Genomic DNA, 18,708 nt, shown 5'->3' on the forward strand with positions numbered 1-18,708 from the left:
TAGTGTGGAAAAAGAAACACTAAAATGATAGGGAGCCTACATACTCAATTCAAAATTTAATATTTTTTCCTCCATAAATAATATGTACTTAATTGTCATGAGGCAGCTATTCGGTTTTCATTAACCACATTCAGGGATACATTCATAGGACTGATTAGATAGTCCAGGTGAAATGGTTATAGAAATAGAGGCAGTGTCATCTCACAAAACTCATTTATATATCAAAATCTATTCTGATATGCGAAGTTTACAAAAAGGCTGAATCTTCAAACTAATTATGCCTTCTGTAACTCAAGCACTCTTCTCTTGGCAAGAGCAAGCTGAAGCTTATCCATGAAGGTAAAGGTGCTTAATGCTAAACTTCTTCTAAGCTTAGATTTGGACTGCTTAAGAAACTGATACCCAAGAAACCAGCATGGTCTTTCTACATTTTTACTATCTTAAGATTATAACCCTATAAACTCATTTATCAACTATCTTCCTTTTCTATATTATTCTTGGCACTCAACTAAGACTGCTGAAGTCTACTGTACCTTGTATTTTTACATTCTCAAATAAGAACTTAAGATTATAAAATGTGCATAAACATTGTGTAAAATAATTGTGTCATTCAACATATTTGAAGAGATGAAAATTTTATGCCGGAATTTACATAAGAGAATATTATGAATCAATCTTCCTTTTAAAGTCAAATGACAGAAAATTCAAGCTCTGTGCATTGTTTTAAAGTCTAATGAAAACATTTCTTGGGCCACCAGTATTGGCAATGTAGAAAAGTTTAAATATTGGAGATGGGATTATGGAGGAAAACATGAAAATTTCAGATGTCTTCTATCTTACAAAAAGTTATCGACCCGTCAAAGCCACTCCCTATGTGCCAGGAAACGATCTGGCATAAACCAGTCCTGTCGGTAGAGGAGGTCACAGTGACATTTGCGTTATTAACACTTCTAGACTTCTACTTTTTCCAAGAATAGAAGCAATATGTTTAATAACTCCCCCACCCCCAAATCCTTAAACTCAATATCACAGGCACAGAATGTAAGCAAATCTGGGATGTTCTCCAACAGATAAGCAATTAGCACAGCTATGTTATTCTCAAAAATACTGTCTAGATATTCCTTCCTCTAAAATCAAATGCTCAGTGGCCACACTTCTAACCGTCTGCATTAGCTGACATTAAATGCATTTATTGTGCCACAAGTCCATCTAAGCTTCCTTTTAGGTATTTTTTAATATGTCCAAGAGACAACACCTGCTTCAGTTTTATTTAGGGGCGTTGACCTATAAGGACATCAACTCCATTTTTAAGGTCTGACTAACTATTGTGGATTTACTGAAGAAAAAGGACAGGAGAAAAAAAAGCAAATCACAACAAACCTCTTTAGGTCAGTTAAAGGCCATTATCTCTAGCTGGGATATTAAAAAAAAATTAATCTCACCAGCCCACACTCCTAAGGTTAATGCCACTTCTAACAATCAACAGCAGGAAAAATAAACCTGCTAACAACCAGCCCACTCATTAGCAAAAAGCAGTTTAACTCAAATGCTGAGACCAAAGTATAATACTACCTACTCAGACTGTCCCAACCACCATCAGCCACCAGCGAGGAAGGAAGAAATAACTGCTTAACAGAACAAAATAAACTTAGTATTTCTTACAAGGATAACAATGGTCCAACTCCTGAGATAATACTCAGAAGGACAAAAGGTGGAGTGAAGGCAATGTATAGGGATTAGTATCCCACAAAATCTTGAAAACCCCAAAGTACCACAAACACACTAAACTTGTCTATGAGTCAGAGAACAAGATATTGCTGCTGCTGCTTCTTGTCCTTTGAAATATACAATATTTTGTAGGCTCTGCCCTTCAATGTGAAAGCAGGACATTAAAAAAAAAAATGAAATTGACACTCAAGTTTTTGGGACCATATATCTTAACTGTGAAACTAAACAGATCTATACCTTCTCCTTCCTACAATCAAACCACCTCACAAAAATAAGAAAACTAAAACAATCCAAATATGATTAATAAGTCCTTAAAAGTTTAAAACTTTTAGAGGAAAGGGAAGGAAGTTTTGAAAGGAGGAAACACAAGAACAAGGAAGGGGGAAAGGTTTAAAAGAAAAGGGGGGGGGAATCAATGGGCCTCTCTTTTATTTGGCGACAAGCAAGTGCAAGAAAGTTCATCTGTAATTTGTTCAGTTGTCTGTCTTTTGCACATCTGCATTCTGGCCAGAAGGGACTTTGAGGTTCTTCTGCAGCACATGAGCATCAGCGGGCTCTATCCTCTTATAGTAGTTCTTCTTTGTCTCAATAATCTCAAAGCCAAACTTTCTGTAGAAGTCAATTGCAGACTCATTGCTGATCTGGACATGCAGATAGATGTTGTCAAAAGTGCCATCTTTTTCACAGATGTTTAAGACATGATTTAACATTTTAGTTCCTATTCCTAGCCTTCGGTATGGTGCCAGACATCCTAGTGTCATGATGTAAAGTCTCTTCTGATTCTGTGAATGATCCACCCTACAGCATACTGCACCTACTGCAATATCATTGAAATAGGCAAGTTTTGCTAGCTCGCCAACCTCCAGCACATCTTTATAGAACTTGTCATTGTAGCTGACTGGAAAGATCACCTGGTTTAATCTCTTCAACTGCTTAATATTGTGTGGTGTCACATCTCCCAGTTCGATCCGGCTACCTTTCATCTTCCCCGCCTGCTGAGGCCGTTGTTACCACCGATATCAACGCCGTTGTCGTCGCCGCCCTGAGCTCTCCGCGCCCTCAGCTTGGGCCACTCCACCCCGCAAGCCGGCCTCCTCGCTTACGGCAGGGAGGTGAGGGGGTGACGGAGGCCGCGAGAGTCGAGCGCGGCCCTGCGTCTCCAGAGGGGGCGGGGGTGCCTCCCGCCGCCGCGCTGGTGCCGCCGCTTCTCCACACGTGCACACGGGGCACTCCTACTTTATTCTTTTTGATGCTATTGTAAGTGGAAATTTTAAAAAAATTTCCTTTTGGATTGTTCATTATTAGTGTATAGAAACACAAACTGATTTTTGCATGTTGATTTTATGTCCTGTGACTTTGCTAAATTCTTTTATTAGTTCTAACATTTTGTGCATGTGTGTGTATGTAATCTTTAGGATTTTCATGTCATCTGCAAAGAGAACTAATTTTACTTCCTCCTTTTCAGTTTGAAAGCTTTTTATTTTTCTTTTTCCTGCCTAATTGCTCTGGCTAGAACTTCCAATACTATACTGAACAGACTTTGTGAAAGCAGGTATACTTGTCTTTTTCTTGATCTTAGAAGAAGATCACCATTGAGTATAATGTTGGCTTTTTGTTATGTTAGGGTAGTTTCCTTCTAGTAATTGTTTGTTGAAAGTGTTTAATTTTAATCATGAAAGTGTGTTGAATTTTGTCAAATGCTTTTTTTGCATTAATTGAGATGATCATGCATTTCTTCAATCTGTTAGTGGAGTATATTACATTGAATGATTTTTGTATGTTGAATCATTCTTGCATTCTAGGAAGAAATCCCACTTGGTTATGGTGTATAATCCTTTTAATAATGTGCCAAATTTGGTTTGCTAGTATTTTGTTGATGATTTTTGCATCAATATTCATAGGGGATATTGTTTTGTAGTTTTCTTGTGGTGTCTTTCTGGCTTTGGTACCAGTGTAATACTGGTCTCATAGAATGAGTTAGGAGGCGTTCTCTCTTAATTTTGTGGAAGAGTTTGAGAAGGGTTGATGTTAATTCCTTGTAGAACTTGGTAGAATTCTCCAGTGAAGCCTTTGGTCCATGGATTTTCTTTGTTGAGCAACTCTGTATTTATTTATTTATTTACTTATTTGAGTTTTTAAAGTGATTCTCATGCATAGCTAGAGCTGAGAATCCCTGCTATGGATATAATCTGATTACTTTAGCAATTTGAGTACTTAGAAACAAAATCAGAAACTTCTTTGCTGGCTACCTTTCCTTTCCTCAATCACTGGATTTTCTCTAGGGTTCTGTCCCTTCTCATGCTATCTGCTTTCCTTTGGCATATATCTAATGGTTTTAGCTCCCATTTGTAACCTTATGGTTCCGTCTTAGACTTCTCTTGAACTATCTTATCTACTAGACTGAATTTCTTAAGGATAGTACCCCTGTCTTACTCATTTTAGTATTACCAATGCTTACCACAATGCCTAGAGCATAGTAAGTATTCAGTATACACGTATGAATGAATGAATACATCTTCATCTGCGATTTACATATCACAAGCAAATGTGGACTTTGGGGGGGCTTATGAAGATGTACAAGACAGCTTCCTCTGTCTAAATACAATAATATTGGCCAGATAAGGAACAAATGTAAGGAGATTTGGCTCTCAAATATAGAAAGAAGCTCTTGAGATTATGCTCTCTTCATTCTGTTCAGGGAACAAAATAAAAATTAATTTAAAAGAAAACATAGCTACTAGCATTAACCAACCTGAATTGTGTCTTGTTTTAAAATCTTTACCATCCTAGAGTGAAAAGTAAAAATTCTGGCAGAATAATATGAAATATACGGAAGAATCAGCCCATGATTTTGTCTCCTTATTTTTCTGTTAAAGAAATACTAGAACCCTTACACCTAGTTATATAAAAATATACTGATATCGGGACTTCCCTGGTGGTGCAGTGCTTAAGAATCCACCTGCCAGTGCAAGAGATATGGGTTCGAGCCCTGGTCCAGGAAGATCCCACATGCCGCGGAGCAACTAAGCCAGTGTGCCACAACTACTGAGCCTGCACTCTAGAGCCCGCGAGACACAACTACTGAAGCCTGTGAGCCTTAGAGCCCGTGCTCTGCAACTAGAGAAGTCACTGCAGTGAGAAGCCCGTGCACCACAACGAAGAGTAGCCCCGGCTCACCACAACTAGAGAAAGCCTGCGTGCAGCAACGAAGACCCAATGCAGCCAAAAATAAATAAATAAATAAGTTTATTTTAAATATATATATATACTGATATCATATATTTTCAATAAATATGAATTTCTAGGGTTATCATCTAAATGTTGAATTGGATTTTATTAAATCCATTCATTTTATTTGGTATTATTTTTAATACCAGAGCTAAATAAGCTTTGCCTTTGTCATATGGCTGTGGCCAAATATTAAGTAACTATCTTAATAAGTAAACGTTGATGATAGTATTTCTGAAAATAAGGTATGGGATTTGTTTCTTCTCGTGAACATGAATTCCCTCCTGGTTCAAATGAGAAGGTTGTACAAGACGGCCTTTAGTTCTCTTTCAGTTCTAAAGTTCTGTGGTTCTAGAATAGCTTTTTAAAACTAATTGGAAAAATAGTAGCAGGTGAAATGTGATCATTTTAATCAGTATCCAGAAATATTTCACAAATTTATAGCTTCAAACATTAGGTTTCACAAATTTTTATCATACTAGGCCAGATTTATTGAAGAACAAGTATTTCTCTACTCTTCCTGCATTTTTATTTTCTTATACCTCTTATTAAGCACCCACTCTCTTGTTTTTGATAAATAGGCTGCCTCTAAGAATCAGACTTCACTCTTGGGAGAACCACCGAAAGAAATTCGGCTCAGTAAAAATCCATACTTGAACTTAGCAAGTGTGTTGCCCAGTGTGTGCTTATCATGTAAGTAAGAGCTCAGTATTAGTATTTTGGAGTTTTTATTATTATTATTATTTTTAAATTTATTTATTTAATTTATTTTTGGCTGCATCGGGTCTTCTGTTGCTGCACAGGGGGCTTTCTCTAGTCGCGGCGAGCGGGGGCTACTATTCGCTGTGGTGCGTGGGCTTCTCATTGTGGTGGCTTCTCTTGTTGCGGAGCACGGGCTCCAGGCGCATGGGCTTCCATAGTTTTAGGTAGCTCGCTGGCTCAATAGTTGTGGCTCGTGGGCTCTAGAGTCAGTAGTTGTGGCGCACGGGCTTAGTTGCTCCGCGGCATGTGGGATCTTCCCGGACCAGGGCTCGAACCTGTGTCCCCTGCATTGGCAGGCGGATTCTTAACCACTGTGCCACCAGGGAAGCCCAGTATTTTGGAGTTTTATTGAATACTTTTCATAATGAGTTTTACTTTAATTTTTAACTTAATGGAAGCAAATAATGCATATTAACCAATTAAACCCCATGTTATGACCCTAGTCCATAAATTGAAAGAATAACTAAATAAGAGCTTTTAAAATGCATTCTATTTTATTTAAGGAAAACATCTTTTATAATATGTTATTAAGCATATAATCAATTTATTGAATTTTATGGAATCATGATTGAAAATAATTGGATTAAGGAATTATTTGACAATACTATAATTCTTTACAATATATATAGAATCATATTTCTAAAATATGAAGTTTAAACCTCTGTGGAATCTAATATAGCCGGAGTATTTGCCAAATACCCCCCAATATGTTAGTTACTAATAATCGGCAGAAGTGGAATTCTCATTTACTCTTTTAGAGGCCCTCCTCAGGCCTTCAATTAGTAAATTAAAACTATTAATTCAAATATAGTTTTAAGAGAAAATCACAAATGTGGTGTGCTCTAGGCACTAAGATATTCATTACAACATTGGTTTTCAATAGTGAAACATTGGAAAGTGCCTTAATGGTCATCAATAGGGGAATGGTTAAACGGTTTGTCATAAAATGGAATATATAATTGAGGGAGTGCTACGTGTACTAATATGAAATGATCTCTAAAGCAAATGGTTAAGTGGAAGAAGCAAATGTGTGCATAGAATGATTCCATTTATGTTTATTTAAGGCTATGTATTCTTATATGCATGTGTTTGAATGTGTAAATGCATAAAGTAAATCTGAGAAAATTAATTCTAAACTGTTACCTCTGGGAAAAAGAATAGAATTGAATGAAAAGAGGTGAAAGATAAATTTTGTTTTTAGTATACATTCTTTGTATTTTATGAAGTATCCTTTTGAACCAAAATATTAATTTGTAATTAATTAATTAATTTGTAATTAAAAATTAAAAAATTTTTTAAAGCCAGAAAAAAATTTAATGTGCTTCTGGTATGCCTACTGTATTTTTATCTGATCTAAAAACTGATGGTTACAACTATTACATTAATAAGAACGGTTAATTTACATTTCATATGCCTTATTTCAACAGATTAGACATATACTTTTTAAATGTTTCCATCAAGATCATTTACCCATAGGGCAGGCTTCCATTTTCATTGTTTTAAACAAGTGAGACAATATCATATACTATATATTTTTCCCTCAGGAATAATAAATGTAGATATTTACTGGCAGACTAAAATTTGTGTTCTATTTGAGAATATGCTGAATTAACAGGTTTTGCACTCTGTAATTTATAATAAAACCAGCCAACTGAAATATATGTATTGATTTTGCCTTAAGCCCCTGCAAGTAAAATCACTCTACAGAAGACTGGAATTGCAAGCAACATTCTGGATGCAATCTCTCAGGGAAGTGAATCGCAACACACATTGGAGAAGTGCATTGCTTATTCTCAACCTTTTGGTGATTACGCACAGGTACATGATTCTCAGGTTTTGATGATATATAGAAAAATTGCTTCAACTATATACTGAGTTCACTGGATGTGAAAATGTGATTCTTGTAATATCATAAGGAATTAAAATTGCACTGATCTATACAATATTTCTTGCCATTTGGAATTTTAGGACATGTTCAGAAGATTGCTAAGTATGATTTTGCCTAGATATTTACATTGCATTGTTTACACCAGTGGTGAGCAAATGACAGCAAATCCAGCCCACAACCTGTTTTGTAAATAAAGTTTTACTAGGATACCGCCACATCCATTTATTTGCATGTTGTCTATGGTGCATTGTACTACAACGGCGGAGTTGAGTAGTTACAACAGGTACTGTGTGGCCCACAGGATCGGATATTTACTCTCTGGCTCTTTACAGAAAAACTCTGCTGATATCTGGTTTACAGCAGTGTAGACCTGACTAAGAAGTCCAAGGAAATGCCTCTGTTCTTCCCCACCGCTTGTGTATGTAGAGACATGATCATAACTAGCACTATTATGCTAACTCTTAAAATAATCAGTCAATCAATAATATTAAAAGTATTGAGCTTCCCTGGTGGCACAGTAGTTGAGAGTCCGCCTGCCGATGCAGGGGAAACGGGTTCGTGCCCCGGTCTGGGAACATGCCGCGGAGCGGCTGGGCCCGTGAGCCATGGCCTCTGAGCCTGCGAGTCCGGAGCCTGTGCTCTGCAATGGGAGAGGCCCCAACAGTGAGAGGCCCACGTACCACAAAAAAAAAAAGTATTACATTCAAAAGAAACACCTTGTCATTACTTAAATATGTCCATTTCGCTTTGGCCTTTTCTCCTTCAGCTTATTCTTAGTGGCTTAAGCTAAGAGTGTATATCATGTTAGTAGTATATGATTATGTAATCATGAGAGTCTTATAATTAACAATTCTGATTCTTTCTTATTTCTCAGAGCAGTCACCTTCTCAGCTCTTTCCTGTCTGGGGGAGCAATACCTCCACTTTGCTTTTCTTAGAGCAGCTGTGTTGGCTTCAGCTGTCTCTAATAAACTTAGAAAAGAAAACCTATGCAAATTCACTTAGAACAATTGATGCCTGATTATGCTTTTATCATGGGATACTAGAAACACAGGTCAAATGGATTCTGTAGAAATGGTAAAGCTGGATATAATGAAGTCTCATATATAGCTGTGGAAAAGATGGAGAAATATGAATTGGAAGATGATGCAATTAGATAGCAACATACCTATATTTAAGGAACAGTAATCATGAATTGATGCAATTTGGAAGGCATTCTCTTCTATGTTTCATAAAACTCCATCATTTTTCCCTTATTTGTTAACATTTTAAGTAATGACTTAGATGAGAACATTAATTATATGCTGATTATATTTATAAGTGACAAAAGGCAAAGAAATTATTAGAGATGTGTAAAATCATTTATGAATAATTTATAATTGTGAAAATTAGAAACAACCTAAATTTCCAACAATCTATAAGACTGAATAAACAAACTATGTCATATTTTTATCAGGAAATATAATGCAGATATTAAAAATCATGTAAAACAATGTGTAAACACATCGTAAATTTTCATAATCTATTTTTAATCTTAAAAATTTATAAAATATAGTCATGTGCAATTCTAATTTTTTGGGTTTTTTTTACAAGGAACAAAATTTACTTTCAAAAACAAGAGGAAGCACAATAAAATTTTAAAAACAGTTAAATGTGTGATTTAAGCTTTAAAAGTTATTTTTATACTTTTTCATTTTTGAAATTTGTGTTGCTTTTCTCACTAGCAGTTTTCCTTGTTAGATTACTGTGTTTTATTATATACTTATATCCATAGAAAGACCTTTCCCATTTACTCATGGAGAAATTCTGTGATAAAGATGCCTTTGCATTGCCAGCCTTCCTCCTTCCTCCTGCCTCTGCACTTGCTTAACCAGAGAAATTGTGGAGGTGTGCATCCTCCCTTGATTCATTGTCTCCTTGGACATTCCCTGCTGTTTCCTCATGCTTGTTCATAAAGTGAGATTTGTTTTCTCTCCTTGTGTTCTTTCATCCTTATAACCTAAACTTAATTAAATGTGACCAATTGAATAACTAGTAAAAGTTGGTCATGCTTTAGGAATTCCTTCTATTTCGACTGTTAGAATGCAGGAAAAGGTCTAAGGAAAAGAAACCAAGGTTTGTTTTCAACATTTACTATATGCTTTGTAATATAAACATTTGATCAACAATCTTGTGATATCTAAATGACCACTTCCATAATACAAGTGGAAAAGCATAAATGGGTAAATAATCTTTCAAGTTTACGCAGTTAGTAAAGGATTTCTCTGATTCCAAAATCCACGTTATTTTCATTATACCATGGAGAAATTTCTTCAGGCATGAAAGTAGTGTCTTATAGAAACTGGTTGTTTGCTTTGTACTAGCAACTGTGCATGAGGATTAGGAGAGTTGGCTATGTCAAAATATAGATGGATATAATACTCTTTATTTCCAATAAAACTATCACATTTAAACATCCTAATTGGCATTCTAGTATTGGTGAAGCTACTTGTATCAGATTATCCCTCCTGCAGGTAACGGTTATTAAAATTGTATCAAATATGAAACAAAAACATTTGAAGACCCTGAAGAATGACCAAAAGCAGGCAGAAACTGAAGGGGAGCCAGTCTTTGAAAGAGGGAAACTGCATTGGATGAGATTTATGTTTCTGTGGCTTTTTGCCTAACACAATCCCACCCCACTGCCAGCCTGTGCAGAAAGATGCAGTCTTACCAGCTGATGGAGTCAGAGGAGAGAGTTCAGGACTGTTAGCAAGGCTGGAAAGTAAGGGGGAAATCTCAGAAAAGTCTCTGTGTAAACTCAGCCCAGATACACTTGACTGACTTTTGAGCTTTGTGTGAGGGAGACTCCAGGGGACCTGGTGGCAAACAACAGATGGAAGGCTAAAGAACCATGAAGAGATTCAATTCCTTTCCAGCACAGAGGAGGTAGTTTGGAGTTTGAGTTCATAAAAGTTGACTCCTTCTCAGCAAAGATCAACAACCTTCAGAGGAAGGTTATACAACCCATAGTATCTATGAATATATCATCCACAATGTTCAGTAAACAAAAATAACTAGAAAGTTGAAAAAACAAGAAAATGTGACCCACAATTAAGGGGATAAGCAATTAATAGAAACTGACCCCCCAAGATGAACCAGATGTTGGTATTAGTAGACAAAGACTTAAAACAACTATTTTAAACAACTATTATAAACAGGACTTAAAGGAAATAAAGTAAAAATGAACAGATGGGGAATTTCAGGAAGAAATATAAACTTAAAAAAGAATAGAAACTCTAGAACTAAAAAGTACAGTATCCACCAAAAAAATACACTGGATGGGGTTAGTAGAAGTTTGGAGAAAGCAGGAAAAAATGTTCAGTTAATATAAAGGCAAATCAAAAGAAATAATTCAGTCTGAAGAACAGAGAGAAAGAGGTTGAAAACCAATAAACAGATCCTCAGGGACCTACGGGACAATATAAAGCAGTCTAAAATAAGTGTAATTGAGTCCTAGAAAGAGAGGAGAAAGATAATTGGGCATAAAATATTTGAAAAAATAATGATTAAACATTTCCCATGTTTGCTTTAAAAACCTTACAGATTTAACAGAGTCAGAGAACTCCCCTGCAAAGCAGGATAAATAAAAACAAAATATTATGTTGTACACCAGTTAATTTGCTGAAAAACAAAGTTATAAAGAAATTATCTTGAAAGCCATCAGATAAAAATAATGCATCTTATCTCAAGCCAGTTTCTCAACTTTGGCACTGTTGACATTCTGGGCTGGATAATTCTTTGTGTCAGTGGGGCTGTACTCTACATTGTAGGATGTTTAGCAGCATCTTTGTCCTCCACCCACTAGGTTGGCCCTCACTGAGTATAATTGTGATTAAACAACTGGTAACTATGTGGGTAAATAAAAAAGACTATATATTTTCTCTTTTCTTAATTTATTTATTAAAGTTAATTAAAAACAAAATTGTAACATTGCATGGTGCGGCTTGTAATTTGTGTAGATATAACACATTTGACAACAGTAGTACAAAGGACAGTATGAGGTGAATGAAATTGTTTGTGGGGTAATTACATTTTACCTGAAGTAGAAAAATATTAACTCTTGAGTAGACTGTGATAAGTTATGGAATATATATTGTAATCCATAGAGCAACTATTAAAAAATTCAAAAATTATAGCTAAAATGTCAACAGTTTAATTACAATGGAAATCTAAGAACATTTGATTAAACCAAAAAAAAAAAAAGTCAGGAAAAGAAAAACAGTAATTAGGATGAATAGAACGCAAATAGATAAGTGGTAGACCTTGACTGAATGATAATGATAGTTAAGTGAAAATTGACTACATCCTCCAATTAAAGAGATTGTCAGAACAGGCAAGAATGTATACTTCTACCACTTCTATTCAACAACATAAACTTGGAGGTTTTAGTCAATGAAACAAGGTTTAAAAAAAGGTATGAAATAGGAAAGGAAAAGTAAAAATGTCTCTCTTTGCATATGACATGCCTGTTTACATGAAAAATCCTTAAGAATCTAAAAAGCAACCACTAAATATAATAAGTAAACTTTGCAAGGTCACAAGATAGAAGGGCAATATACAAAAATGAATTGTATTTCTGCGTACTAGCAACAACAGTTGGAAAATAAAGTTGAAAAAAATTTCCATTTATAGTAGCACCAAACATGAAATACATAGTAATAAATTAAGAGATTTGTAAAAACTCTACAATGATAACTATAAAACAATGCTGAGAGAAATTTAAGAAGATGCCTATGAATGGAGTGCTATACCATGCTCATGAATTGGAAGACTTAGTATTGGTATGATGTCAGTTCTTCTCCTCAAATTGATCTATAGATTCAGTGCAATCTCAACCAATTTCTCAGCAGCCTTTTTCTAAAATAGAAATTGAAAAGCTGATTTTTAAAATTTATATTGAAATGCAGCGGAATTACTCTACCCAAAACAATCTTTACATAGAAGAACAAAATTGGAGGACTTCTTCTACATGACTTCAAGATTTATTATAAAGTCATAGTAGTCAAGACAGTGTGGTGTTGGCATAATGATAGGCAAATGGATCAGTAGAATAAAATAGACCCATACTTAAATGGTAAATTGATTTTGGACACAAATTTCAAAACAGTCCAATAGGTAAAAAATACAAATATTGTTAGAACAACTGATTATCATTATTGGAAAACATGAACCCTGATTCTTGCTTCACACTTTAAATTTAATTTGCAATGTTTCAGAGGCCTATATGGAAAATCCAAGCCATAGATAACATCAACCAAAACGGCATAATAAGAACCTTCAAACAGTGTCTCCTCCATAAAGGCATCAATAATGCAGGCAGGAATAATCAGAATAAACTTTTACAGAACTCTGGATATTAGCTAAAGGCATGAAGCAACCAGGGGAGTACTTAGTCAAGAAAAATGTCTGAATATTGGTAAAAACAGCTAGATTTATGGTCTTTTAGCCAATCCAATTCCTGTTTTCCTGTCTCTTTCCAACAGCCCATAATCATAGTAAAAAAACCAGGAAGCTGGTATCCACCAGAGTGGGCAAGAAAGGTTTGGAGCTCCACAAAACCTCTTTCCCAGAGAACTATTATTTGACCTCTCTTCTGGTTCCCAGGAAGGACCCCACTTGCAAGGCTATTTTCATTTGACCTGACTCAGAGCTTGCCCTCAGGGGAGTTTGTTGAAAACATTTAGAGGAAATTGTTTAACTTTGTAGCTGCCTGAGGTGCTAGATAATATTTGGGGCAAAAAATAGGCTAACAAAAAGTGTTAAAGGAAACGTTGGAGTATTAGATATCCACAGGGCCTTTGAAAACCTCTGACATATCCTGGGAATCTTACAAGGCCATGCACACATGTAGGATTGTGCACGTGCTTGGGAAGAACCCAAGAAGGCCCTAAACTGTCACTTGCAGAAGTGAAGGCTAAGGCAGAGTTGTCGGCTGCCTGGCTGAGTGTTGTTGAAGGCTTGGCCCAACACACACATGGCAAAGTCTTGGAGTCTTATTCGTTCCAGGTGTTAAGTGAATCATTAGGTGACCACTAAGCTAATGGAGTAGTCTTCAGTTACCACTCACAACAAAGGTTACACCCTTTACATAATTACTTCAGAAAAGTCACTAAACAACCAGCAATAACAAATTTTGAAGGGGGAGTACAAACTGATTTCCAGAGTTGCCACCTTATATCATTTTTCAACAAAAAATCATGAGACATGCAAAGAAATAAGAAAGTACGGCTCATAAACAGTGGGAAGAGCAACCAATAGAAACTGTTTCTAAGGAAGCCCAAACATTGGACTTATTAGACAAAGATTTAAATCACCTATTGTAAATATGTTCAAAGAATGGAAGAAAACCACATCTAAAGAACTAAAAGAAAGTGTGAGAACAGTGTCTCACCAAATAGAAAATATCAATATGTCAACAGGACTTATAAAAAAGGACCAAATAGAAGTTCTGGATTTGAAAAGTATAATAATTGAAATGAAAAATTCACTAGGGCAGAGTAGCAGATTTGAATAGGCAGAAGAAATAACCAACAGATTTGGAAGATAGGTCAATTGAGATTATCCAGTCTGAAGAATAGAAAGAATGAAGAAAAGTGAACCATAACAAGTGTTGAGGAGAATGGAGAGAAATTAGTACCCTCATACATTGCTAGGGGTGAGGGGAGTGTGAAACGGTGCAGCTGCTTTGGAAAACACTTTGGCAGTTCCTCAAAATGTTAAGCACAGAGTTACCATATGACCTAGGGCATAAACCTTAGAGAACGGACATATATGTCTACATATAAACCAGTACTGTACATGAATCTTCATAACAGCGTATTTATAACAGCCAAAAAGAGAAACAACCCAAATGTCCATCAGTTGGTGAATGAATAAACAAAGTGTGGTATATCCGTACAATGGAGTATTACTCATCCATAAAAGGAATGGAGTACTGATCTTTGTCACAACATGGATGAGCCTTGAAAGCATTATGCTGCATGAAATAAGCCAGATACAAAAGGTCACATATGATGCCATTTATATGAAACATCCAGAATAGGCAAATCCTTAGAGAAAGTAAACAGATACTGGTTACTGTAGGGGCCAGGAGAAATGGGAGTTGGGGGGTTTCTTCTGGAGTGATAAAAATACTCTGGAATTAGATCGTGGTGATGGTTGCACAGCCCTATGAACATCAACAAATATTGAACTCTAATTTTAAAACATAAGCCTTAACTGTACTAAATAGAGGATAGCATTGCCAGTCGTTGTTTTAGAGATCTTAAAATTATCTAATGATAAACAAGCGAGTTAAATCAATTATTCCAGATCTAGTTCTTTTTTTTATTAGCCGCACTGCCCAGCTGTGGGATCTTAGTTCCCTGACCAGGGATGGAACCCATGCCCCCTGCAGTGGAAGCACAGAGCCCTAACCACTGAACTGCCAGGGAAGTCCCCATATCTAGTTCTAGTTAGAAGCCAGTTTCAAATGGGCTCCTCATCCCGTTTCTCTGGTTGATTATAGTAATTAGTGAGAATTGCCATTGAGCTGCAGTTATTTTCTCGACAACTGCATTTTTCAAATGTTTGAACTGTTATTGGGAAAAGTTAAATCAGAAATAGATGTAGCTGTTTAAAATTTGGTTGTGCACACTCTTCACAGTGATAATAGCATATATAATCCTGTTAGTTTGAAAGTACAAGCGGAGTTTGAAAAGTCAGGTTCTGAGGTAGAGATAAATAGGTACATCTAAATAGGTCATACAGTTGGAAGAAGCATCTAAATAGGTCATCTAAATAGGTCATACAGTTGGAAGAAGCCCACCTTAAGGGAGAAGCCTTTAAACCAATTTATTAAATATTTATTAAACACCTAAATCTAACATCCAACTATAATCTATGAAAAACAAGACATTCCTCCCTATTAATAATGTAGGTAAAATAGGTACAATTTCTCTTAAGTAACTTTTGTTTGACATAGACATTAGTTCTAATAACATAAAGAATAATGTGAGAACTATTTTAGCTATTTCATATCTTTTTAAGTCGTGGTTTTGGGTTTTCATTTGACACTTGCCGTTAATGGGTAGTTGGTATGCCCTGCATTACGGATGGCACTGTCTACTTGCGTGTTGTACTCTTCTGTTGCCCTTGGTTACAGGGATCTTTCCTGCCAGGAAGCTGACTACCTGTTCCAGGGAATCAACCACAAAATGTATGATGAGATGGTATGATGAGGGAAGAGGAAACAAAAACACAAAAATGAACAAAAAGGCCTGGCAGTGCTTTGTGCTTTCATATAGCGCCTGATGCTGCCACCTAATGGGCAAATAATGCAGAGAGACTCGCCAAAAAGAGTTTTGTGTGGTCTGTGATAGATCAGAATCTTGTGACAAGCACTAGCTATATGAAATATTTTTTGAAACCCAAACTACTTTAACCAGTAACTATGGAACCACAGATTATATTAGCTCTAGACAGTAACTTGGGAAGTACATTAAAAAATGATTTTTGCTAAAAACTAGAATTAAGGAAAGCAAATTGTTGAAATGTATTTAAAGTTACCATCATTACTTTAAAATCTTTGTTTAGAAACCAAATCAGTGTTTTCAAATCAGTCTTTTAAGTGTTTGAAAAAATCTACAAAAGAATAGTATACAGTATGAATAAATCTGAAGAGAGTTTTGAATTGCTATTCTGACATGTTTAATGTTTCAAGGGATTTTAATGTGTTTTGAATTTTTAAAAATGATTATTAAACATACTTAAATCTAAGATATATAATTTGTACAACTTGATATACTCAGAATGGTTAGGTGATGATCAAATTTTACTTTTTTAAAATGTAGTACAATACCTTTTGGAGGATCAGTCTTTAAATTGAAAGTTAAGACTTAAAATTACTCATATGAAGAAAGGCAAGTAGCTGAGAGGCAAAAATTAACATGAAAATTGAAAACATCTATGCATATATACAAAAGAAAGACATTTTATTGTTAGTTTTATTATTAATGTCACAAAATGAAGCATGTTGGTTTTAAAACATTTTTTTTAACAACTGGGGAAAAAAGGAAAATTGTATTCTTTAAATAAAATTTTAGAAATGAACTGTTTTTAATGCAGAAAAGATAGTCGAATTAATTCTTATTTCTTTAGGTATGAAGTCTAAAAGCTAGATTTGAAACTATAAGAAGGGATATTAGGGGTTTGATTCAGATTTTAGATGAACTAGTGCAGTTGGTCATTTCAGGTTTTCCATCCCATCTAACTGCACTCGAGACAAAACTTAGAAAAGATAAAGTGGGACTAAAGGTGAAGGTGGCACTGAGGAGTCCTATATAGAGGCAGAATTTTCTGAAAACCAATTTGATTTTGTATTTAGGAAGTAACATGCCAAGTGGTGACATTTCTTTAAGAGGAGCATTAATGGTGAAGGAATATCTTTAATTAGCACTGGTAGTAGATGAGCCTAATCAAATTCACAATCAACATTAAATATCCCAAAGGAATCTCCCTGAGGAATATTCAAGATTCCATTTTCTCAAATTCTTATGAGCACTTTTAAAATAAGCCTTCAATTCAGTTATTGAAGTGAGCTTAAAAATTGAGCTTAAGATACATTGTAAGTATTAATCTTTGGCCATCACATGGAAATAAAAGTTAGTCTACATTTACATGAAGATAAAAATATGTGCTTTAATAAAAGGAAGAAAATGGGATTTCTTTTTTAATCCAAAAATAAAATAGCAGGTGCATAGTTACAGAATGGGTTTCATAGTAAATATGTGCAAATTTTGGATTTTGAAAAATAAGGCAGGGCTTCCCTGGTGGTGCAATGGTTAAGAATCTGCCTACCAATGCAGGGGACACACGTTCGAGCCCGGGTCTGGGAAGATCCCACATGCTGCGGAGCAGCTAAGCCCGTGCGCCATAACTGCTGAGCCTGTGCTGTAGAGCCCGCGAGCCACAACTACTGAGCCTGCGAGCCACAGCTACTGAAGCCCGTGCACCTGGAGCCCATGCTCTGCAACAAGAGGAGCCACCTCAATGAGAGGCCTGCGCACTGCAACGAAGAGTAGCCCCCCCACACACCGCAACCAGAGAAAAAGCCCACACGCAGCACCGAAGACCCAACGCAGCCAAAAATAAATAAATTTATTTTTAAAAATTAAAAAGAAAAATAAGGCAGATTAGAATAATGACAAGAATACTAAAGTGAGAAAAATTGGGTTGGATTCATAGCCCTACTATTGCATAGCCTGTGATTTTAGCCAAGTCACATAAGTTTTCTGAACTTTTGTTTTCTCATCTCTTCAATGGAGGTAATAATTCCTTCCCTGTCTACTGCACAGGTCAATGATACAGTGTAGGACATCATCAAATTACATGTTATCAATTCTTACCTCTCCAAATGTACTGTGGTTTGGCTCTTTGGTTGATCTGATTTCTACCTGAATACTAGACATGCAAAACTAGGGTATTACAGCTTCTCTCAGTGTCTTTCCTTTCTTTATTCTCTTAAAAGCATAAGTTCCCGTTGAAATTGTTCTTTTCAGATTTTCAAAGTATACCACTCTGTTCTTTCTCATCTGTAAATTCCTCGTAAATTTTAAACAAACTTTTGAATCACATATATATAATCTGTGTGTTTGCCCACATGCATATATCTAGCAGCATGGACAAGTTCAGTGGACTCCTGGAGAGACCTTCTAATGCCTGTCTCCTTTGTTGCCGCATTTTTTATGAAGCTGCTTACTAATGTACAAATTCCAAGATCAAACATATCATTCACTATTTATAATTAATCAGGCATTCCAGCCTGGCATTCCAGCCCCTCCACGATTGAGGCCAGCTTGCCTTTCCAACCTCATTTGCCACTGTTCTCTTCCGTGGACCAGCCACGGTGTCCCATCACAGGCCCATGATTTCCTGCCATCTGCCTTTGTCAGGCATTTACTTTCTCCTAAAAGGGTCATTCCATGTCTCCTCCTGTCCATATCTGACCTCACCTCCAAATGTTAACTCAGGTGCCATGTCATCCATGAAACCTTTTCCTATATCTCTCAAACCTTCCACTCC

At 35.9% G+C, this 18,708-nt stretch overlaps 2 protein-coding genes across 3 annotated transcripts in view; one reads left to right on the forward strand and one right to left on the reverse strand.

Annotated features, from left to right (window-relative positions):
* The window catches only part of RAVER2 (ribonucleoprotein, PTB binding 2), a 113,381-nt gene that overhangs the window by 73,184 nt on the left and 21,489 nt on the right, over window positions 1–18,708 (forward strand). For both annotated transcript variants that reach the window (XM_060089911.1, XM_060089913.1), the window contains exons 10-11: window positions 5,538–5,649; window positions 7,400–7,536. In XM_060089911.1, the coding sequence (XP_059945894.1) occupies window positions 5,538–5,649; window positions 7,400–7,536 (249 nt within the window). The remainder of the gene's footprint in view (window positions 1–5,537; window positions 5,650–7,399; window positions 7,537–18,708) is intronic.
* Window positions 1,512–2,955, reverse strand: LOC132483957 (N-alpha-acetyltransferase 50). The gene has a single exon (XM_060089906.1). It carries the CDS (start codon window positions 2,709–2,711, stop codon window positions 2,202–2,204), a length of 510 nt encoding a protein of 169 aa, XP_059945889.1. The 5' UTR covers window positions 2,712–2,955; the 3' UTR covers window positions 1,512–2,201.

Source organism: Mesoplodon densirostris, chromosome 2, assembly GCF_025265405.1.
Source record: "Mesoplodon densirostris isolate mMesDen1 chromosome 2, mMesDen1 primary haplotype, whole genome shotgun sequence".
Lineage (NCBI taxonomy): Eukaryota > Metazoa > Chordata > Mammalia > Artiodactyla > Ziphiidae > Mesoplodon > Mesoplodon densirostris.

Bases quoted from the DNA above. Each gene is read 5' to 3' on its own strand.
- LOC132483957 (XM_060089906.1), bottom strand. From the start codon at position 2,711: ATGAAAGGTAGCCGGATCGAACTGGGAGATGTGACACCACACAATATT.